The following is a 21,161-nucleotide window of genomic DNA, read 5'->3' as shown; positions in this document are numbered from 1 at the left end:
ACTATTTATTTTATTTTATTAAACTCTTACTATTACTGTTAATTCAAAAACAATATGCTTTGTTTTATAATATTTAGAAATATCTCGGGTTAATAATGTGGTTTACATTAAATAAATAAATAATGATAAAAAAATTTTTTTCAAAAACCCTTGAAAAAAAAATAATGTCAGTCAAAGTTTATAAGAACTGATTTGCAAAAAAATAAAAATGTAATAAAAAACAGAATTAAACCCATTAAATTAGATAGATGGATAGATGGAGCGGCTCTCGATGGCAGGGGGCGGAGTTTCCTGCGCTGTTTGAAGGGTGGCTCACAGAAAAGTAGTGTGATGGCAGCGGAGTGAGCATCTTTGTTCTTGTGTACTTTGTAGATGAAACCTGGACCTGTGGTGAGTAAAAACGAGGCTCTTTGAAAGCCATGCGCCTGCTGTTTTGCGTGTCTCTGCTGTGCTCGCTGGTTTTATGCGGCCGTGGAAGGGCTGAGTTCACTCCGGCTGCGGGACACCCTCTGCATGCCGATGATGGGAACTTTTCAAACCAGGATCCCAGGAAACAAGAGCCCTTTCAACTCCAACAGCAAGCGCTGGAGCCCAGGCCAGGTCGGTGTAACGTCGATCTAAAGTTTACACTCTGTCCTCTGTTAAATGTTTGAGGAGCAAATGAACTATTACATCCTGAGAACATAATCGGTGTTTTTAACAGTTCTTTTTATATATTTATGCTCCATCTTTCTTCCCCAAAAGGCTGCAAGTACCATATTATAGACTAAGAAATCTTTATTGAGCCGGCTTACACCATCTGTATGAGGATTTTCTCACAAATCTGCAGATCTGCTCATGAGCAATAAGTGATGTTGGATCTTCCTGCTGCCAACTCATGAGTAAGGTGTCTCCATCTGTCTCCTTTTAGCGCATCGCCACCACCAGGCACACATTTGATCATTTCGCGTGCACATTATTTACAACATTATGACAGTATTAACATATTAAAGTGTTCTGGGATTTGGCCAAAAAGCATGTCAAACACATGCTGGAATACAGCTCAGACGGCTCTCAATATCAGCTCAGTCTAGATTATAATTCCATGCAAATCATCTGCTGGCGCTACAGCAGGCTCATTCTTCTTTTTAACTTGTTCAATTTGTCTCCAGCTGAGCTGTTTTAATTCACAACATTGAAGGGAGAATCTGCTTTCGGAAGCTCGTCTGTTCTTCTCCCTCGCTCGCAGACACGCTTGAGCTTTTCGTGACAGACTTTCTGCTTCCAGAGGAGCTGAAAGAGGGATTTGTGACCTCGCTCTTATCAACTGATTTCATGACTTATTCATGCTGATGTAGGAGTGCATTACCATCACATGATCCCTCGGTCTGTGTTGTTGACTACAACACTTGGAAATGTACCCAAGCATGCTGTCGTCTCTGGCCATCCCTCCCCCCGTCTGCAGGCCTGCAGCTGAGTCCTGACAAAACCACGTCCTCTTAGCTTCCCTGTCCCTTCAGTTCCAAGTAAACTCTCAGGGGGAACAAATGCCCACTTTCCACTTGAGTTAAAAACAAAACACCCCCCCACCCCCACAAATACAGATGGCCTCTTCACCCACACTGAGATTAACGTCTTCCTTGTTGTTCACTTCAGAACGAGCAGATCGGCAGACTTAATGATTTAATCATTCGGCCTCGGGGAACGTTGTAATTATTTGACAAACATGACCATTTTAGGACATCAGCCCCTACTTCACTAACCAACCCCCAACCTCCAATGTGATTTTTTTAATGTCTTAAACCTTTCTTCGGTTAGATATTGCTGACTTATGCTTGTTGTGCCCCACATATTAAAAAGGTTTAATTGTGTTGTTGTCCATCAGTGGAATATGTGGCCTAATTCCAACACATATGCAGACAAATGTGGGGGAGGGGGGGCCACAAGAGATAAGTCCCTGTGGGACCATCTGTCTGGTCTGAAAACTGACCAGTCAACATGTTTGCGTTCCTTCCTGTGGATCTCTGATTGTTGTTGTCATGTCTGATAAAAAGAAAAAGGTGATAATGTGGTGATGCGTGTCAGCATTTAGCCACAGACAGAGTTTTCAGTCATTATCGCCCACTTTAATATTTCACTTCAAATCTGCACATATTTATAAAGTAAAGCTTTGTGGAATTCTTTATTACCTTTCCGCGGAGGATGATAACACAATTCCAGCCACATTGTACACACAATATGGAATCCATTTCTCATCTGCACTCACTGACCTCAGACGGCCCACTTCATAAACCTGGTTCAGTTCGCCAAATGGGGAGATTATAGTAATCTGGCACGAAGCACCTCCACTCCAGATTTAGTGACCCCCTTCTGTTATGCTTGGCCACTAAGGCGGAACACACATGAAGCGGAGGCTGCCTCTCCCAATACAAGCCTCCTCGTGTCCATCTGCACTGGTGTAAGTATCTTGGTGGGTTGATGATAAACAGCCAAATGGACATGTTTGTTTCTCATTGTGGCTGAAAATAAGGAGCTCCGGGCATTTGTCTGCCTCTGATCAAAGAGAATTGTTCGGGGCAGTGATATGGCTTGATGTGGTTATCTGGCTTTGGCACTTGGTGAAACACTGGGAAAGCTGGTCGCATAAAGCTTCATGAGTTTGCAGTAAACCTTTGGCATCTCCTTTGGAAGCAGGATTATAAGCAATCAAAGCAGCAGCGATTTCATCCGCTGCTGCTGTCAGAGTGGTTTTGTCACCATTAGAGAAATATGCTTATGGCATTAGATCGCTGCTGTGGCAGTAAACAACACTTAGCCATTAATAAAAAGTGTTATGAAGGCATTTTCATGAGCTCATGGTGTAAAATAACTACAGAACTGATGATGATCCAGCTGTTGGGATTTACAGCTCCCCAGACTCACTTTCCCAGCTACACCAGAGGTGCAGCTCAGTTGACAGTGTTTATTACAGTGTATAAGGTGAAGGAAGCTAATGTAGCTCTTACCACAGTGTTGCATCTGTACACAGTAAGCTCTTGGCATGGAGCATTTTCCTTTTCAGCGGCTTTATTATATTTGATATGGGCTCAGATGTTTACAGCTATTCTGTGCAATCATTCGTTTCTTTTTCTTCAGTAAATATGTGCTGCTTTATCCTCGTGCTTTGTAAGCTACCATGACAGAAAGATGGATCTACAGATTTTTTTTTACTACATTGATCCACTGCTTCTGTTTGGACTACTGAACTTGGCTGTGGAAAAAGTCACAATTTAAAGATGCATTAATTGATTTTTTTGCCACTTAGCAAAATACGATATGAGCATTAGCACCTAGCTGCCTTTTTACACGCTCAACTCTGATATTCATCTGAAAGGCTGAGGTACCTGTCACGTGTTAGTGTGCGGAAACGCAAGAGTGAGGACCCACATACAGGATGCAGACTTAAAACCAAAAGGGAGCTGTTTTATTTGGGATGATGCAGACTGATGGAGTCCAAAATAAAATAAAAAGAATGAGAATACAAAGAAGAAATCAGGTAGGGTGGTCAGCACACACTGTTCACTGAGGGGACTGAGGGGAGGGTAGGACTATTTATACACAAAGTGATAATCAGGGAAGTGGAAACAACTCAGGGAATAAGACACAGGCGTAGATAATTCGAGACAGAAAATAAGGCTTGAAATCAGGCACCATGGCAGATATGTGGATCTGTAACAGCTCAATAGGTGGTAGCAAACTTTGTCTGCTGTTTGGTGACGAGCAGAGCTGAAGTGTGCAGCGCTTCATAGAATCTTCTGAAACCATGTCCACTGGAGGGGAAGCCACTAAAGTCTACAATATGTAAATATTGTAAATGTAAATCTAACAAAATGCATTGGATTTTCTGTGCCAGATATTTATTTTAGCACCGAGTTACTGTAGGTAAAGAAATTGCTAATATAAAAATGCTACTCTGAACTTTGATAATTGTCCACATTTTCCTGCAAGAAAAATCACCAAGCTTCTTTCAAAATGATCAACTTATACAAATGCAGTAGTTTAAAATTGAAATTTATTTATTAGTGGCTGCACTTATAGACACATGACATGGTTTTTCTGTACCCACCATCAGATATTTAAGGTGCATGACCACACTGCAGCACAGACCATAGACTGTATATAAAAGATGGCTGTAGCGTCCCAGTCTCAAATGCAAAGTCCATTCCGTTTTCCAGCGGGGGGAAGATGGTAAAAAGACAAGAATCTGAGTGCCTTGGGCTGTTTTGATCTGTGCCATCAGTGCACACTTCACTGGGAAAATCATCAAGTTCATTTTGAGAGTCATGGCCCCCCATTAGGATAAAAAAAAGGATTACTAAGCAATTGATGTCTGTGTAAGTGACAAATAGCTTCAGAAGCCACAATAGTGACAGCAAAAATGCTGAATTTGAGTCTTGACAGAAGGACTTTTACCAGGACTAACCAATGGACCACATCATTTGGGCGCATGCACACGCAGCAACTGGCAGTGAATGAGAGCTTGGCGTCGGAGTCACCTTAACCCTTTAAAACCGGTCAGAGCGGGCACGCTCCGTTTTGCGTAACTATTTTTAAATCCCGGTAGCTCTGCAACCACGTGAGCTAGCGCAATAATTTTTTTTGCTTATGAAACCGGAGGAGTTGTACTTACATCTTATGCCATCAGCTTGTCCTCGGTCACAGTTTCCTTCCACATATAGCTTTGCAAAAACTGCATAAAAAGCACTTGCAGCAACAAAAACATAATATTCCAGAAACACGCTTTTCCGATCCGATCAGCTGTTCATAACACTTCTTACGTCCATCAGCGCGAACTATCGCATGTCCGCCATGACCTGCCCGAAACCGGAAGTGATGTCATTTTCGCGGAAATGTAGTTTTTTACCATCAAGGCCTTATGAGCCTATACTGGTGTTTTTAAAAGTTATCTTTGACTTTATGACTTTCTGTGTCGTTTCTGGGATGCTTAGGACTCATATTGCACTGCTGGAAATAGTTTATTTTGATGTATATGCTGCTTTTTTGCAAATTTGCATTATAATATTTATTTTTGTTTTTCCTGCAGTGTATAGAAATTGGTGTATTTCAAAAATAAAACTATGAAGACACTCAAAATAAATTTCCTGTGGTGGGAAACTATTTTGTGCAACTTTTTTGTATTTACAGTTTTGAGGGATAAGCCTCTTAAATTTCTCTAACTAGAAATATATGTTAAAAAACAAAAACGATTTTAAATTTTTTTGTAGTTTATTGCACTTTTTTGCAATTTATGTAATTACTATGCACTTAATGCATACATATTATTAAAAGTTAGGCTGTAATGGTTGTATTGATGTATAGCAACTTGAAATGCTCCCAAAAATGGCACTACAGCATGCAAAAATATAATATAAGCTCTGGCGGACTTGGTTCTATGGTAGGTCTTAAAGGGTTAAATAAAGGTCAGAAAATAGAGCAAGTGCAATCATATAAATATCTTGGCACCATAATCAATGAAAAACTGAACTTTGATCAGAATTGCAAATCAGTTGGTTAAAAGGGTCACCAGCACCTTTACTGCCTCAGGAAACTTGCTCATTTCCACATTGACCAAAAAAATTGAACTTTGTTTTATCATTCTTTTATTGAGTCTGTTTTATCCTTTTGTTTGGTGGCATGGTTCGGTCAGACCTCTGTCAGATGGTCCAGTCATCTGATAGGTGAGCCACAGTCTTGTTTAGTGATGGCTTTATCAATCCTTAAAAATGGTTCCCATCCTCTACGGGGTGAATTTCAGCTTCTTTCCTCAGGACGGAGGTTTCTATTTCTAAGGTGCAGGACTAAGCGTTATAAAAGCAGCTTTGTCCCTGTAGCTGTTACTGAATTAAATAAGAACTGGTTTTGTTTTGGATTCGAAATGTTAAATTACTATATATGTGCCACAGTGAGGTTTATATTTATTAGGTATTTGTGTTTTTGAAGGGATGCCAAATGCTATCATTTTTCCGTAAAGCAAATTTAACTTACCCATGGGTATGAATAAAGTTACCTCACCTTACCTAGGTGCCTAAATATATATTTTGTATGCATTCACTGTAGAAGACAGAATTGACAAGGAGATACGTTGGCATAAAACGAAAGCAGCCGGGAGCCATGAATCGTTTTCTTCACCAGGGTGGGCGGGGCTTTATCAAGCACTGTCTCTCTAAACATGACCTTGTATGCAAGGCTACGTATTGAGGATTTAAAACAAAAATAAACAGTTAAAAGAGGCTAAAATACTCTAATCGTGTTATGGATTTAATCCAATGCTTAAATAAATATTTTGATTAGTGTAGCTTAATGCATCGGCTTCATTCCTTTAGTCAGTGATTCTTGTCTGGCTGTGATGGATTACTGAGTATTTTGTATTGTTATGCGACACATTGCCCCTCAGAACTCTCCATTAACCTTTTTATTGGGCCTCGGTGTTCAGTGTGAAAGTGGCTAATTGGGTAAGGTGCCTAAATGGGATTCTGTGGCTGCTGCTTGAAACATTTAATGATTAGGAGACTCTCACGAGAATTACAGTATTGAAAATATGTACCCTAGGCAGCTGTCTGCATGCTGATGTGGCAAAATGTTGCTGTGACTGCATGCTTTGCTGGACTAATTGCCCATTTTCAACATTAGCATTTGTGTCCCCATCTCTACAGACCGCTGGGATTAATTGATTGATGCCCTCGAGGGATTCCGTAAACTAATTTTCTTGTTGTTTAGTCAATAATGTCTCGTCCAGGTTAATTAGCACTGCAGCCACCTCTGTTCTGCTGAAATATTAAAGCTCAGTATTTGAAGCTTTTTAATGTTCATGGAGCTTAAAATGATACATTTTGTTCAGAGAACATCAGAAACTTGCTCGTTCAGGGGTTGCAGTGATGCACTCTTACATATTTTTACCTCCTCATCATAACTTGTATAAACTTGCAGATGTAAACTGTCACATTTGTCAGAGCTGCAGCCATGACTATGCTCCCATCATTTAGTGAACCTGCAGTTATCGGTTTTCTTTCCCCAGGTTCTACCTTCAGCTTGAAGGTCCAGGTGAATGATGTGCTGAGTCGTCAGTACCTGAGCCAGGCAGTGGTGGAGGTCTACGTCAACTACACCAAGACCAAAACAGCTCTTTCTGGGGAGGATGGTGGGGTCTTGCTTCACATACCTTACCACACTGGGATGCTTCTCACAGTTGTTGCCTGCCATGACGGCTACATTTGCACACTGCTGCCTTGTAAAACCGACAAAATGCCAAGTATGTCATCTGTTCAGGGTGTTTGCACATTGTGTGGATGTTTTTTTTCCCATGCTAGCTCTCATTTTGAAATTTAGCTCAGCTCAAACTATTTATTCTTTGGTTATAGCTGAATGTCACATGTTTACACCAGCATTGCAGAGAGAGAAGAGAATTGTGGGGGTTTTATTTCATCATGAAAAGCAACCAGGGAAAACACTTTGATTCATGCGCACTTCTTTCGGAACGTTCTCTGTTTGTGCAAGGCCAAACGTTCCTCCACCTTTCTTGCATTTGACACCTAATTAGCTTTTCCTGGCTGCTGAAATCTGTCCGGGATTATTTTCTGACCCACATCTGGAGCGTTTGCTTCTTTTGCATTCAATGCTACATTTTTCCTTTTAACTAAAGCTTTGAATTGAAACCTCTTTAAACCTGAGCTATTGTTGCTGTAAGCCTCTTCCAGAAAAAGGCTTTTCCCTTTGCTTGTATCATTTGAGGGGACAGTATTAGAATTGAAAAATAAAAAAAACCCACACTGCCATCTAGTGGAAGAAAAGTAAACCATAGTGTGCTAATGCTAATTTGTAAGTTCTTTCCTCCTTTTCTCTTTGTCACTACTGTAGTATTTTCATCAGTGACATTATCACTTCAGGGTGTGAATCAAGGGAACATCTGGCTTTTTGAGGACTCCGTCCTGATCACTGGGAGAACATCTGGTACTGTATAAGCTGTTAAAGTCACTGATGCTCCTGCTCTCTGTGATTGGGAAATGTAATGTCCTTACAAATGTTTTGTGTCATTTTGCAGATGCTTCATCCCAGCCTGTGGTCAGTTTTCCTAAAACAGTGCTGAACCTGACACACAGCAGTAATATCACCTCTGTTAAAGCCTTCCTGACCATTCCCAGGCTGACGTCAGAGCAGGGGGGCTTCCTGCACACTCGAGGCATCATGAGCAGTAAATCTGGTATTTAGATGTATTTTTTGTTCTGCAAAAGCATGAATAGTAGGTTGTAGTCAGAATTACCAGGTGTCTCACAGGCGCAATGCATTCATTCCTTTTCCCTTTATACTTCATAATGTCTGCATTTGGGGGCAGCGAGGTGGTGCAGTGGTTGCTTCACAGCAAAAAGGTCCTGGGTTTAAACCCAGCAGTGGCTGGAGTCTCGTTGTGGAGTGTGCATGTTCTTTGGAGGTACTTGGGGTTCCTCCCATGAGGTTAGGTTCATTCTAAACCGACCATAGGTGTTTTTGAGCCAGCTCTCTGTGGTAAATGGACTGCTTCTTTTACAGTACTTTTCTACCATGCTTGAGCACTCAAAGCACTTTATACTATGAGTCTCATTCATAGGAGCACATTTTGTCTATGCCTAAGTGCTTTCTATCTAACATTCACACACATTCACACTCTGAAACCCATCGGGAACAACTCAAGGTTCAGTATCTTTCAAAGAATACTTTGGCATTCATACTGGAGCAGCAGTAGACTCCGATGTGCACCATATGTTTTGCCCCGTGACAGCTGGGAGAAGCTCCAGCCATCCCTTTGACCCTGGATGGACATTTTGTTGATTCATTTAAAAAGTTACTTCATTTTTCTGCCTACGCTATGACCAGTGTGTAAAATTGTCACCACAAAGCCACAAGCTATGCATATTTTGACAGAATATCATGGAAACGAAACAGAAAATGAAATGCAGCTCCAACAAAGGCCGGGAAACTACTTTTAACTGGGTGAAGTCGGCAGGAGACGATTGATCGAGTTTCCTTGAGAGTTATTTTTTTAATTTCATGTTGTGGAAAAAGTGATGTGAAGTGACACATTACTACACATGGTAGCCTCAAAGGAAACGTGTGATCTAAAAGACGTCAGATGCTGCTCTGTGGATGCACTCCCACTGAAACCCACAGATGATTAGCAGACAGACAGAACGGCAGCTGAAATGAAAGTAACAGCGTGAAGAGAAGTACTGGGGCGCAAAAAGGGAATACATGAGTACAAGAAGAGCCGCACAAGAACATAAAAACAAACTTTATGCTTGTCACATATATTTTTTTGAGGGAGTTGTTGAAATTGCCTTAAAACGGAATTTGTTTTCCTTCACATGCTGAACTTTGGCGCCATCTTGTGGTTCTGAAGACATAAATACACGAGAAATTTTGGCTTGAAGCAGCTTTAAGGCCTTAGAAATTACACAGTTACATGAGTTTTGAATGGGTAACAATTATTTATAAGTTCTACACAGATTTAAGCAGTACTAAACTACAAAACCACAGCTGTATTACACTAAAGTATTATTACATGAACCTTTTGTTCAAGAAAAGAAAAACAAAGCTGTGGGAGCTGAATTTGCCCAGGGCACATAATAACCTGCTCTTCTCTTACACATTTATTAATGTCCTCTAGGATATGTCAGTGTGGAGTTAAGCCCGGTGGCGGCTGTCAGCGTGCAGCTTTTCTCAGGAGACACGGAGCTACATGTGACTGGGCCTGTGCAGATGAACCTCAACATTCCCGACAGCTTTGGACTTCAGTCTTCGAGTGTTATTCCAGCCTGGTTCTTTAACCAGACCACTGGTGAGTAGAAATCATAATCACACACATACTAACGCCCCACTCATCTGATAAGTCATTAACATAAGTGCGAGAAAAGAGGATATAAGTGTAAAAGGGTTGCTGGGTCTCTTCAGGGGCATGGATGAGAAAAGGATTAGGAAAGGTGACATCAGTAGATGGAAGTCTTGTGTGGACATTCACAGCTCCTCATCTCGGCTACTGGATCGCAGCACCTGTGTCATCTAACAGAGGTAAAAGTCACTTTTAGCAGTTTCAGATATTTTCTGCACTGGAATAATTATTAAAATTGGATTTTATCATTGTATTAATTTCATTATTCACAACCTTGGAAGGCAGCGACTAATATTACATATTATTACATATTTTATCATATTTTATGTTTTCTATTCTGGACTCTCTAAAAGTCCTCCTTCTGATCTTCTTCAGGTTTCTTTGAACTTGCCATTCCCATTGACTTCATCATACGGCATTCCTTTTTCCTGATGGTTCTTTTTGGAGGGACACTCGTTATTATCATCTCTCTTCTGGTTGGGTTATGTTATTGCAGGTAAAAAGAAAAGAGAAAAAATACTTTTATACTAAACTACAGATCCAACTACAACATTAGAGCCACCTGCCATATACTGTGTAGGAGCCACCTGCGCCACCACATCAGCTCTGACCTACTGAGATGTGGACCTGAAACCTGTGGCCAAGTCCTTTAATGCCTAGTATCAGGATGTTTGCAGTGGGTCATTTGGGTCCTGCAGGTTTTCATGTGGGAACTCTGTGGATCAGAGTTGCTCTGGGTCAGCGCTTTGTGCTCTTCGATGGGATTTTGCAATGTAGTAGAATCCTTCAGTCCTTTATTTTCACAATAGGGAGATCTAAGACAGGGTTGGGCAACTCCAGGCCACAAGGGCTGGTTTCCTGCAAGTTTTCGATATCACCCTGGGTCAACACACCTGAATCAAATGACTAGTTCATTACCAGGCCTCTGGAGAACTGAAAGACATGTTAAGGAGGTAATTTAGCCATTTGAATTAGCTGTGCTGGATCATGGACACATCTAAAACCTGCAGCACATCAACCCTTGAGGCCTGGAGTTCTGACAAAGTATCCCAGTTTGGCCCACTGAACTGCTTTACTTTTGTTAATAATAACAATGTTATGACAAAGGAGTGAAAATGGCTGGAAGGTTAAAATATTCTTAGACTTAGACAAACTCCCTGAATCATAAAGATATGAAAAATAGTTTACTTACAGCAACTCTGCTGTCATGTCATGCACATTGCAATTACCTGATCATAGTGACCAGAACAAAAACCTTCACACGAAGGTTCACTAATTCAAAAGTGCTGTCCCATCTCTAACTTTCAGTATAATCGTGTTCTAAATGGGCTGTCACTTAAAAGTCACAATATACTTTTAAGTTTCAGTTTATTTCACTGAAAATCCTCTATCAAATATTCATACTGTGGTCATGTAGCATCACCCAGTTCTGCATAATACAGGTAATGACACGTGTATCATAAACCTTTGCCCTTTACACACTTGCTGGGCTCAATAGGACTATCAGGGACGAGCTGTTGATAGTTTTCTGTGGCGTATTCCTTTAAAAAATCAAAAATTAATCTTAAATTTACCCAAATAATTATTTACTAATGCCCTGGTTTACCTGCAGGTGTTCCTCTGGTGAAACTAAAGCAGCAAAGATCCTACCAGTGACGACAAAAGACCAAAATACTTCGACATGTGATGATGATCTCTTTGAAGTATCTTCAGGGAAAGCTTCTCATTCACAGGACCAGCAACCTGAAGAAAAGAGGGACAGTAGACACAATGCTTCTTTCATAGCCAACGCCAGTGCTGTGGCCATTATGCTGGAGAATGATCTGAACACGGACCTGAACAATTTGACGTGTTCACACGAGGCTTCAGAACAAAGAGTTTCTGTATCTCTGACAGATAATTTGTTTTTCTACAACCAGCCTGTTGCAATTCTTCACACTCCAGCTTTCTTCCATTTAGAGGAGCAACCAGAGCAGGCCCAGTGGAGCAAGTCAGCCACCCTGCCCCGTGCAGGGGCTTCAAATGGTGCTGCCACAGAGCCTTTGAGCAAAGAAAACTTCACCCAGACACAGACAAAAGGTCCATCTGAGACCCAGAACCAGGCAGCAGAAACTGAAGACAAGCTTGGAGCTTCAGGTGGCTCCCAGACAGCAACCTCCACCAACACATCCAGGCTCCCAGAGTCAGTGTCAGTGCCCGGGACGTTACATAAAATCTTGGACAGCAGGCACTCGGTGCACGGACAATCCAATATCTCCTCACTTCAGCCTCCTCGGGCCTGGTTCGTCTCACTGGAGGGCAAGCCTGCAGCTGAGATCCATTACGCTGTGTCAGAGCAGCAGAGGAGACGGAGACCAGTCGAGAGTCGAGAGACCAGTTTAGACTCTGGGGTGGACATGAGTGAACTGAACCAGACGTCTGGCAGGAGGGCGGTAACGCTGGAGCGAAACGCTACTTTTGTCAAAAGCGCATCAAGCAGTAAACATACGTCTGCACAGTAACTCATCTCTAACAGCCTTATTACCCATATCGCTCCAAGTTTGTTAATGAACAGCATCACCTTTGTATCACAGGGGAATTATGTATGTTATTCATGAGATTCAGTGCATTTCTGCCATAAGACCTCATAATGTCTGCATTTCAGCTACTGTACATCTAGAAGAGTCCACATTTCACAACAGAGCGTATGGACTTGGTGATCGTTCGCTGTGGATGTAATAATGTGCTTTTAACAGCTTCTAACATGTGTATGCACTCAAAGACTAATGTATAATATTGTAGTAAGATGCTGTATATTCATTTATTTTGTGTTACATATTTCTGTTTTCCTGTAAATTGCTAATGTGATATAAAATACCGGAACCTGGTGATGTTTAAAAGATTTTGTTTGTTTATCAGAGGGAAAATGTAACAGAGGGAGAAGTCGTGTAAATCCACAGATGTTTACTTCTGTGTTGATGCAGGAAAAATACATGCATCCATTTTTTTCTACTTATTCAAGTCACGGTGGAAGGTGGGGTAAACCCGGGACAGGTCACTAATCAGTCTCAGCACTAGCACGGAGACAGACAAACATTCACATTCTCAGCCTGTTCAGAATCACCAGTGGACCAAACCCCATGCAGGTGTTTGGACTGTGGGAGAAACCCATGTACCAAAAAGACAAGCCAGATCTCTCACAGACAGGCTCCAGGCTGGATTCAGTCTTGTTGCTGTGAAGCAACAGTGCTAGCTAACACCTCGATAATAGCTAGTACTGTCACAACTTGGCAACTTTGAGCCATGACAAAAGGTGAGCACTCCTTTAGGGTATGCATGTGTGTGGAGATGTGTGTGTTGTAAATACAGTGAATTACAAATAGCAATAGAAAAACAAGTGGAACACAGGGTGTGAGGGCAAACAGGTCCGTGTGAAGCAGGAAGGAAGACGAAAGGGCCAATACAGAGCCCAGATATTGCCTTTTGGCTCAAGCCACTAAAGCCCTGAAACACACGAAGGAAAGGTTTAAAATAAGGGTGCTCTTAATATGTTCTATTTAAAATTACAGACCGGAAAACAGCTAAACTGCTAAAACAGAAACAGAAAAACAAGTTTGTCAGTTAAAACATTTTGCCTTTGCCTTTCATCACTCACTCTATTCTAAAAATACTGAATTATAGATATAATTCAGAACATATACATTCAGAATTTTGAGCCAATTGTTAGAAACCATCACTGGCTGACGTCCCAAGGAGCCAGACTTTTGTGTTATTTTTCCCTTTTTTTGGACATTGGCTGCGTTTTCACTCATTTTCAATCCAGTCGCATACATCTGACCATTCTCAGATGATGTTTTAGGCTGCTAAACTAGGAATCAAGATAAAAATAAGGTCCTGAGATGCATCTGCCCTTTCAGTTGTTCCATCTGCTTTTTACTAAAACCTCATCAGAAATGGTGGCAGTGGAAGGAGCCATTCTTGAGGAGAAAAGGCTGAGGTATGCAATTTTACACAAGAACTATTCTGAAAATTAGTCCAACAAGTTTTATGTTGTGATGTTTGTTTTAGTTCAAAGTGCCAACTTATACGGAGAGGAGAGAGGTACAACAGTGAGTATCTACAACTATAAAACACCTCAATATTACCTACATGATAGATAGATAAATAGATAGATAGAGTGAATGTGCAGTAGTAGCAGCAAGCAGGTGAATTCTGTACATTAATATGAATAGACATCTGACTATTTTACAGAATAGACAATATAAAGGAATTTGAAATGTACATTGTGCCTGGGTTTAGAGTGTCTGGAAGAGAGTCCTGTCTCAGTCAATTATAGATGATGTGAGAGGGCGGGTGTGTGTGTTTAGGGCCCGGATGGCTTAGGGATAGAAGCTCCTCTTGAGTCTCTCTGTCCTTGCCCGGATGATGCGGAACCTTCTGCCGGATTGCAGAAGTTGGAACAGTTTGTTGCCAGGATGGGACGGGTCCTTCAGTATCTGCGCTGCTCTAGTCCGGCATCTCCTGGTGTAGGTGTCCTGAAGCTGGGGGAGAGCAATCCTGCAGCAGCGTTCTGCTGTACGGATCACTCTTTGGTGAGCTTTTAGTCTGCTGATTCTAATTTCACCTTAAAAGAAGAGAAACCTCAAAACAACGAAAAAAAGTAATTAACACTACGCAATAAATCAATCAATAGCCAAACACAGCACAATCTGATTCTTGGATTATTTTGCAAATTGTAAAATTAGAATAAAACTGGACTTTCAGAAAGCACCTTAACAAACCCAGCCTCACTCTGAGCAGCTGATCAGAGTCAGCTCAGTCAGTTCTGAGTATGCTCAGCCCGAGTTAAGCACATTTATGACATTTTTTTTAAACTCCAAAAACAGCATGTGGTCACATCATCAACAAGGCCATTCTGATGGCGCAGGCTGTTTTTTCCCCCAAGGTTTTTAAGTTTTGTTCAGTTTGATTTCATAAAGTAGACTGAAACTGCAGTGTCTCACATCTTATTTACATTGGGGGAAACTAAAGATGGGCCAGCTGGGATCCTAACTGAGCATGTGAGTACACGCCTAGTACGCTACAAAAGCTCGCTATGTATGATGCACGCAGACCCACATCCGGACAAGCAAGTGAGCTGCCTATATATGTGTTACCAGTATTATACTGTAGTTTGCATGCCTGTCGATGTGTTTGCATGCCACGTCAACAGAATCAGGAAGTAACTAAACTTTTTTTATTTCACAGAACGACAAACGCAAGAAGCCGTGGCCCTTCCTTTTCCTGCTAAACTTTAATCGCTCGCTTTAGAGTCAAGTCATGACTGAATTTCTGTCAACAAAGGTAAGCAGTGTGTATTTGCCATGTAATGTAGTCCATGTAATTCTACCAGTGATATTATTTCGACTTGATATGCATTAAGAAACATCGGTTTTATTTTAGCCTATACATACTACTCTGTAAAGGCTCTGTAAATAGTTTGCATGTACAGGGGCGTAAGCGGCTTGGTCCTTTACGCACAGAAAATTACGCAATCTATTACCATATAATCTATTCCATATGTGGCACATATTTTAAGAGAGGTCCTTAAAGGCGCCATTATAGCAGAAGAAGCTTCTTCTCAGCATGGTACAGAATCTTTACCAACGTGTACTTGTGAGGTTTTGAGTTTATTCATTTAGTACCTAATCGGGCAGAGTACGTGACCCTTGCTATTACGCTAACCCAGTAAAACACTTTCGATTCCGTTTGAATAGTTTTCATTTTTACGCCAGAGATAAAACCGTTCAAAGTTCGGAAATAGTAACAATAGTAAAGTCTGTGTCATGCTCAAGAAAAACGTTGAATTCGACTCAGTATGTCTGCACTATTTCAGGCCATGGACAAACTAAACGCACAGCTCAACAGACTGCGTGTATGGCTTTCGAGTGACCCTGAGTACATCCTGGAGCACTGCGGGGATATCCTATCCGTGAATGAATATAAAAAGGTAATAAAGCAAAGCAGTGGTTCAGAGCAGATGAGAGAACTCTTGGAAATAATCATTCAAAAAGGAGAAAATCCCTGTCAGAACTTCATTGACACTCTGAGGAAGCACCAAGGACACTTCCCAAAACTGAAGCAGTTTTTCGTCACTGAAGCTGAAGGTGTGTGAAAGTCCCGTGTGGTCTGGGCCGAAAATGAGCCTCGGCCTGTGAGATTACCACCAAAGGAAAGCTGAGATTACATTATTCATATATATGTCTATTTTTTATAGTTCCAGGTTCATCCACTCCAAGCATGTTTGCTGATGGTAGCAGTGTTGTGTCCCGCAGAGAAATTACAAACACAACTGCAAAAAACATTTCAATTAACATTCAAACAGTAAGCCAGCCGGCAGACAGCAGTTTGTCTGGTAAGAGGTTTTTTTTTTAATATATTTTGTTCCATGTGGAATCATATAAGGGAAACCATTAAATGCACTCATTAACACTTTATATTAGGTACACCTTTTCAACTGCTTGTCAACACAAACATCTACTCAGCCAGTCAAATGGCAGCATCTCAGTGCATTAAGGCAAGTAGACATGCTCAAGACAAGCTGCTGAAGCTCAAACCAAGCATCAGCATGGGGAATAAAAACGATTTGAGTGAATTTGAAGTTAATTTGGTTTGGTAGTAGTTCATTATTATACAAGCAGCGAAACAGCTGGAAGAATAAACTATATTCTATACTACAAATATCTATATAGAGAGAGAATTTTAGAAAAAATATGAGGCGGTTACACACAGTGCAAAGTAAAAGCAGCACATCTGCTCTAGACAGATCAGCAACATGAGAGGAAAATCTCTGTGCAGTGGTTTAGCACCAAGAGCATTGACTGAATGCATGTGCACTTCAAGACTTTGATCAATAAAGCAGGAAAAGCGTGCAAATAATGGTGACCAACCAGAGTTATCAACGTGGTGGTGTTTACAGGTTTGAGAGTACGTAAACATAAAAACAGAATTTAAAATTAGTCTACATGCAAATTGGTTATAAGGGCACCTAGGAAAAAATTGGTGTTCTTTTATACTAAAACACTAATAAATTGTTTGCAGCTAACAGAAGAAAAATAAAGAAAAATCAAACAATAATATTGTCTCAAAAAATTTGTACTGATCTTCAGGAAAATACAAGGACATTAGATGCTACTGGAAACTTTAGACACATACAGGTTTAAGGGACCTTCCACAAATCACCACTGACCAATCAGTTCTCTGGAATTAATTGGTCAGTGATGATTAATAGTGTGGTGATTCCATAGCTGCTCTCTAACCTGCTCTGGAGCACATTAGCCTTGCAGCATGCGATCAGATTGAGATTGGGATGTTGTGCAACAGGAAATTTGCATCATGGCTGTGCAGACAGCAAATCTGCAGCAATTGTGTGATGCTGTCATGGACCACAATCTCTCAGGAGTGTTTGCAGCACCTTGTTGATGTAGTTCTGAAGGTGAAAGAGTCCAAAATTGGCAAGGTATACCTAATAAAGTGGGCTGTGAGTGTATTTTGCTGTATTTTAGTTGAGTTAGTAGCTATTTTCAAACCAATTTCAAGTTTGTTTTCAGTTTGAGTTTTTTATACAGATTTTAACAAGCTGGAAATGAATTTTTTCTCCTTATTTTTTCTGCTTCTTATAGGAAACAAACCCCAAGCAGATCTCACTGCAAGTGGCGGCGGTGTTATATGTGCTGATAAAATATCAGGTGTCCATGTTGATGAGTGTATAAATTTCTCAGTGAGTGTGAATGCACCACAAGAAAACACAGGTAATATTTTGAGCTTAAATGTGTAATTATTGTTGTTGCTTTTTGTTAGTCTGTAATTCATAAATCAAATTATGCAAGATTAAAAAAAGACTTTTGGAAAGTAAGTAATTCCTGATGGTTTTTCTCAGGTATGGTAGAGGACACACAGCCACCTCCTCAGGTACAGTACGAGAATAGTGTTACTGGCAAGAACACACATAGAGGTGTTCACTGACACAACATGGTATTGATGGTTTTAGGATAAGTCAGTTGAAGTTAAAGTTATGCTTCCTACACAAACAGGGAATTTTTTTTGATATCCTCCAGTTTTAGTAAATATTGCACATAGTAGGTCTTACCTCAAATGAACAATTGTAATATTTTCTTAGTTGGCCAATGATCTGGCACACAATCACTTGTGAGGTCAAAGTGTATTTTTTGTTTTTAGAATTTGTTACCTTACGCAGCTCTTTCTCCTAAATGTGCCACGATACTGGCATGGTTAGAGGGCATGGTTTATTCTTCCTGAGAAGACTGATTTGCCCTCCTCAGTGTATCATTGTAAACATAATAAAAATTTGAATGTTCATTTTTGTCATTTCATTCTAAAAGGTAAATTCTACAGATATAACATGTAAATGGTAAATGGCCTGTATTTGTATAGCGCTTTACTAGTCCCTAAGGACCCCAAAGCGCTTTACACGTCCAGTCATCCACCCATCCACACACAGGTGATGGCAGCTACATTGTAGCCACAGCTGCCCTGGGGCGCACTGACAGAGGCGAGGCTGCCGGACACTGGCGCCACCACCTCTGACCACCACCACCAGTAGGCAACGGGTGAAGTGTCTTGCCCAAGGACACAATGACCGAGACTGTCCAAGCCGGGGCTCGAACCGGCAACCTTCCGATTACAAGGCGAACTCCCAATTCTTGAGTCACAAAACATTTCAAGCTTTTTGTGATAATTTTAGGTCAAAGCTCATTAAGAATCCCAAATTAGAGTATCTCAAATGATTAGAATATTGTCTAAAGTCAGTCAAAAAAGGATTTGTTACAAAAGAGTGCATTTATCCACTCGGTACATGGTTGGAGCTGCTTCAAAATAAGTGGCTCAGTGCAGGTGACATTTAGCTCAGCTGAGTGTTCCCAAAGCCTGGTAGTGACCTTCGCAGTTCTCTGTTGATTTGGGTGTTTCTCAACTTCCGTTTGGTGTTATCCCAAAGATGAGGTGCAGGTGTGGTGAGTTGGCTGGCCATTTGAGCACAATAGTATCACGGTTGGCAAGTCATTTAATAGGAGTTGTGGCACTGTGGTCAGGTGCCACATCCTGCTGAAAAAAGAAATTATCATTTCCATAAAGCTTGTCAGCAGGTGGAAGCATGGTCTAAAACCTCCTGGGAGAGGACTGTTTTGACTTTTGATTTAACACAACACCATGGTGGAACACCTTCTGTATTCAGCAAGTGAATATATAGAGCTTTTGATAAATTTTATAAATAACATTTCTGTAATAAAAATGGTGAAAACAGTTAATAACACAGGTGATTTTGTTTTTTCTGGATTAAAGTTTTGTGAATTAAGCCTCCTCACATGGACTTTTCAGTCTTTCAGTATTTTGCTGGAAAAATATTTTCCTTTAAATGTAATTAATAATGTACTTTGGCATTGATAAGAGAGGAATACATGGCACCGGTGGAAAAAGAAAAAAAATCAAAACTACATTTACTTCAGACTAATAAACAATACGCTGTCATCTTTTTCAGGGTCCTGCTGTGAGAAAGATTAAGGAGCACAAGGTGGAACTCATTAACTGCCTGATGGGGGATCTCTTCATTCTGCAGTGTGTGCATGCCAAAGGAATCCTCTCTACCAGACAATATGGAAATCTGAAGCACTCCTCTAACCCAGAACAAACTGTTACCAACCTGATAGATCTTCTGATGAGTAAAGGTGAAGAAACCTGTGATCAGTTTCTTCAGATTCTTAAAGATCCTAAAGTTGATGCAACGTATCCACAACTGAAAGACATTATAAAGTAACTGAGATCAGATCATATTTAAAAAATTTTTTAGCTAGGATGAAATTAAATCATGGGAAAGGGAATTTGCAAATCTGTTTTAAAACATTGCTCAAAAAATTAAACTTTGAAAGCACATCAGATATCAATGGGAACTATGGACCCCAAACTACCCAAATGCTTGTCTCAGTGGCTGAAAACATCGGGGCATGCTCCTAATGAGTTGACAGATGGTGTCCTGGGGGATCTCTTCCAACATTTGGAACAAGGATTTCAGCTGTTGTCTAAGCTGTGTTTGGAGGAGGTCTGTGTGTCCCTCCATGGATATGGCTCCCCACACCATCACTGACCCACCACCAAGTTGAACATGCTGAACAGTGCTACAGGCAGATTAATGTTCTCGACAGATTCTCCACACCCTTGGATGTCTGTCATGTCTTTCATGGCTTTGTCCAGCTCCCCTGGACTAACCACCTTTCTCCTGGAATCTCCATCCTCTTGAGACGCTGGAAACCTTTTTGCAATGCAACGTATCGAGGTCCTGGAGGACTCGGACTGCTCGTCCAACCTCTGTAGGGTCCTTGTATCTATGCTACCAGTATTGACACTGACCCTAGCCAAATGCAAAAGTAATGAAAAAACAGAAAAGATGAGGAGGGCAAAACATCAGTGAGCTCTGCTTGTAAACCATTCCTGTTTTTTGTGGTTGTGTTATTGTTACCCCTGTGGTGCACATGTTGTCATTTCATTAACATGAAAGCAGCTGAAACTGGCAACCCCCTCTGCTACTTAACCGACCAGATCAATTGACTTGATGTTGTGCTTTGATTAAAAGGTGTTTGTTTAATTTTTTGAGCAGTGTATATACACACACTTGCACATTCCCACAATTTTGATGTAACTGTGTGAGATATACCCTTCTGCTTTTCAAAACCGGGCACTGAAGTAAAGACTATCCTCAGATTTTCATACTAAATCTTAAGGAATTAAAAATGAAGCATGTGAAATGATTTTGTAGTCTGTAGATGAGATACTGAGATTGGTTGTATACATGTTATAGCTATGTATGGGCACCAGGTGACAGCATGAAATATGTTTATATTGTTAGTAGAGTTTTAACTACTGATGAAGAGAACACAGATGTTACAGCACCCATGAAGTTTCACAAAAGTTGAGTGTTTAATGGAATAAAATGAAACTACTTCTAACGCTGCTTTTTAAACATTTTTCTTTCAGTAATAATAAAACTATGTTGCTGTAGTTTCAGTACATGGCATTTAAAAACCATTTAAAAGTATCCTACTAATATCCAGGTTTTCCATTAATAATTGCTGAGCTCTAATTTAATAGTAGAATACACGTTGGTTATTCTGACTGTACTTTCCGTCCCCGTTGAAACAGTAATCCATCACTAAGTTTTCCCCTCTTGTATAATGTTGTATTCTGCTATAGTGAAGACTCTCCATAATCTACCCCAGGGCCTCCTCCCAGTAGGACATGCACGGCGAGAACACTT

General features: G+C 40.7%; 2 protein-coding genes across 3 annotated transcripts; both read left to right on the top strand.

The window, feature by feature from the left end:
* Positions 1-311: 311 nt before the first annotated feature.
* Positions 312-12,738, top strand: LOC102798249 (protein FAM171B-like). 2 transcript variants are annotated; one of them, XM_006793709.3, is made up of 8 exons: positions 312-600; positions 7,034-7,267; positions 7,873-7,965; positions 8,057-8,215; positions 9,656-9,826; positions 9,940-10,056; positions 10,253-10,373; positions 11,490-12,738. In XM_006793709.3, exons 1-8 carry the CDS (start codon positions 420-422, stop codon positions 12,376-12,378), a joined length of 1,965 nt encoding a protein of 654 aa, XP_006793772.2. In that variant the 5' UTR covers positions 312-419; the 3' UTR covers positions 12,379-12,738. The 2 variants fall into 2 exon arrangements, with proteins under 2 accessions (XP_006793772.2, XP_035764898.2); XM_035909005.2 differs by lacking the exon at positions 312-600 and adding an exon at positions 2,250-2,437.
* Positions 12,739-15,100: 2,362 nt separating this feature from the next.
* LOC102798539 (uncharacterized) lies at positions 15,101-20,853 on the top strand. Its single transcript, XM_006793710.3, has 6 exons — positions 15,101-15,199; positions 15,732-16,002; positions 16,113-16,250; positions 17,518-17,646; positions 17,775-17,806; positions 19,392-20,853. Exons 1-6 carry the CDS (start codon positions 15,176-15,178, stop codon positions 19,665-19,667), a joined length of 870 nt encoding a protein of 289 aa, XP_006793773.2. The 5' UTR covers positions 15,101-15,175; the 3' UTR covers positions 19,668-20,853.
* The last annotated feature ends 308 nt before the right edge of the window (positions 20,854-21,161 follow it).

The sequence above is a fragment of the Neolamprologus brichardi genome, chromosome 16, assembly GCF_056152115.1.
Source record: "Neolamprologus brichardi isolate AB-2024 chromosome 16, ASM5615211v1, whole genome shotgun sequence".
In the NCBI taxonomy this organism is placed as follows: Eukaryota; Metazoa; Chordata; class Actinopteri; order Cichliformes; family Cichlidae; genus Neolamprologus; species Neolamprologus brichardi.
Note: the sequence above shows the minus strand (reverse complement) of the source record. Positions and strands in the feature narration are given on the sequence as shown.

Bases quoted from the DNA above. Each gene is read 5' to 3' on its own strand.
- LOC102798249 (XM_006793709.3), top strand. From the start codon at position 420: ATGCGCCTGCTGTTTTGCGTGTCTCTGCTGTGCTCGCTGGTTTTATGC. The intron at 8,216-9,655 runs GTATTTAGATGT...AATGTCCTCTAG, and splicing joins CATCATGAGCAGTAAATCTG to GATATGTCAGTGTGGAGTTA. The intron at 10,057-10,252 runs GTAAAAGTCACT...GATCTTCTTCAG, and splicing joins ACCTGTGTCATCTAACAGAG to GTTTCTTTGAACTTGCCATT.
- LOC102798539 (XM_006793710.3), top strand. From the start codon at position 15,176: ATGACTGAATTTCTGTCAACAAAG. The intron at 16,003-16,112 runs GTGTGTGAAAGT...TATTTTTTATAG, and splicing joins TTTCGTCACTGAAGCTGAAG to TTCCAGGTTCATCCACTCCA. The intron at 17,807-19,391 runs GTACAGTACGAG...CATCTTTTTCAG, and splicing joins ACACACAGCCACCTCCTCAG to GGTCCTGCTGTGAGAAAGAT.